This window comes from Nicotiana tomentosiformis, chromosome 2, assembly GCF_000390325.3.
Source record: "Nicotiana tomentosiformis chromosome 2, ASM39032v3, whole genome shotgun sequence".
Classification (NCBI taxonomy): Eukaryota; Viridiplantae; Streptophyta; class Magnoliopsida; order Solanales; family Solanaceae; genus Nicotiana; species Nicotiana tomentosiformis.
This window is the reverse complement of record NC_090813.1, coordinates 39982225-39984556: the sequence shown is the minus strand read 5'-3', so window position 1 is coordinate 39984556 and position 2332 is coordinate 39982225. Positions and strand designations below refer to the sequence as shown.

Below are 2332 nucleotides of genomic sequence, written 5' to 3'. Positions count from 1 at the left end.
TTTCAAAATGTTAAAGAAGGATGCCGTAACCAATTGGACTAAAGACTGCCAGAATGCTTTTGACATAATCAAAGAATATTTGTCCACACCGCCAGTCCTGGTCCCGCCAGAACCTGGTAGACCACTGCTACTCTATCTCCCCGTATTAGATGGGGCTTTCGGTTGTGTCTTGGGACAACACGACGAGATGGGAAGGAAATAATAGGCCATATACTATATGAGTAAGAAGTTCACACCCTATGAAGCATGGTATTCTTTGCTGGAACGCACCTGCTATGCTTTGACCTAGATAGCCCAGAAACTGAGGCACTACTTCTGTGCCTATACCGCACTCCGCCAGTCCTGGTCCCGCCAGAACCTGGTAGACCACTGCTACTCTATCTCCCCGTATTAGATGGGGCTTTCGGTTGTGTCTTGGGATAACACGACGAGACGGGAAGGAAATAACATGCCATATACTATCTGAGTAAGAAGTTCACACCTTATGAAGCACGGTATTCTTTGCTGGAACGCACCTGCTGTGCTTTGACCTGGATAGCCCAGAAAATGAGGCACTACTTCTATGCCTATACCGCATATCTCATATCAAGGATGGATCCTCTTAAGTACATCTTTCAGAAACCTATGCCTACAGGGAAGCTGGCAAAATGGCAGATATTGTTGAGTGAATTCGACATTGTCTATGTGATTCAGATGGCGGTTAAGGGACAAGCATTAGCGGATCATCTTGCGGAAAATCTTGTATGAGGAGAATACAAACCACTAAAAACATATTTTCCTGATGAAGAAGTATCATTCGTAGGAGAAGATATCGCCGAAGCCTACGACGGGTGGACAATGTTTTTCGATGGAGCCGCAAACTTCAAAGGAGTGGGTATTGGAGACGTTTTGGTGTCAGAAACATGTCAACATGATCCGGTATCCGCAGAACTCAGATTTCCATGCACCAATAATATGGTAGAATATGAGGCTTGCATATTGGGGCTCAATTTGGCCGTTGACATGAATATCCAGGAATTACTAGTAATTGGTGATTCAGATATTCTGGTACTTCAGGTGCAGGGAGAATGGGCTACAAAGAATACTAAGATATTACCATATCTATATTATGTGCAAGAGATGATGATGAGGTTCACAAAGATAGAGTTTAGACATGTCCCGAGAATCCAGATTGAGTTCGCAAGTGCATTGGCTAATTTGTCCTCTACGATACAGCATCCGGACAAGAATTTCATCGACCCCATTCTGGTAAGGATTCATAATCAGCCAGCTTACTGCGCTCATGTTGAAGAAGAAGCAGACGAGAATTCATGGTTCCATGTTATTAAGGAATACTTGGCAAAAGGAGAGTACCCGGAGCATGCAAATCATATTCAAAGACGCACGCTCCGAAGATTGTCCAACCATTTCTTCTAAAGTGGAGGAATTATGTACAGAAGGACTCCAGACTTAGGATTATTACAGTATGTTGACGCCAAGGAAGCTTCCAAACTACTTCAAGAGATACATTCTGGAACTTGCGGACCACAAATGAATGGTTTCATTTTAGCCAAGAAGATACTGAGGGCAGGTTATTTTTGGATGACTATGGAAACAGACTGCATCAGGTATGTCCAGAAATGTCATCAGTGCCAAATACACACAGATATGATACTGGTGCCACCAAATGAACTCAATGCAACGAGTGCACCTTGGCCTTTTGCCGCTTGGGGAATGGACGTCATTGGACCAATCGAGCCCGCCACTTCAAACGGGCACAGGTTCATTTTAGTGGCCATAGACTACTACACAAAATGGGTCGAAGCTGTATCCTACAAAGCTGTAACCAAGAAAGTCGTCGCAGATTTTGTCAGAGATCATATTGTTTGAGATTCGGGGTTCCAGAGTCCATCATCACCGATAACGCTGACAATATCAACAATGACCTAATGAAAGCTATGTGCGAGACCTTTAAAATCAAGCAAAAGAATTCCATAGTATACAGGCCTCAAATGAATGGAGCCGTGGAGGCCGCAAACAAGAATAACAAGAAAATACTGAGGAAGATGGTAGACAACCACAAGCAATGGCACGAGAGGTTACCCTTTGCCTTATTGGGGTACCGGACCATAGTCCGCACATCAACTGGGGAAACTCCTTACCTATTGGTCTACGCTACGGAAGCCGTCATTCCCGCCGAGGTAGAAATTCCCTCCCTGAGAATTATACAAGAAGATGAACTCAGTGATGCAGAGTGGGTAAGAAGTCGCTATGAACAATTAGCTCTCATTGATGGGAAAAGAATGAATGCAGTATGTCATGGTCAACTTTATCAGAATAGAATGTCCAGAGC

General features: G+C 44.0%; 1 protein-coding gene across 1 annotated transcript; it reads left to right on the top strand.

The window, feature by feature from the left end:
* The first annotated feature begins 591 nt into the window (after positions 1 to 591).
* On the top strand, positions 592 to 1416 carry LOC138904652 (uncharacterized). The gene is made up of 2 exons (XM_070193158.1): positions 592 to 741; positions 1057 to 1416. Exons 1-2 carry the CDS (start codon positions 592 to 594, stop codon positions 1414 to 1416), a joined length of 510 nt encoding a protein of 169 aa, XP_070049259.1.
* The last annotated feature ends 916 nt before the right edge of the window (positions 1417 to 2332 follow it).

Excerpts from the sequence above, each read along its gene's own strand:
- LOC138904652 (XM_070193158.1), top strand. The coding sequence starts at position 592 with ATGGATCCTCTTAAGTACATCTTTCAGAAACCTATGCCTACAGGGAAG. Across the intron at positions 742-1,056 it reads ATCATCTTGCGGAAAATCTT|GTGCAGGGAGAATGGGCTAC; the intron begins GTATGAGGAGAA and ends CTGGTACTTCAG.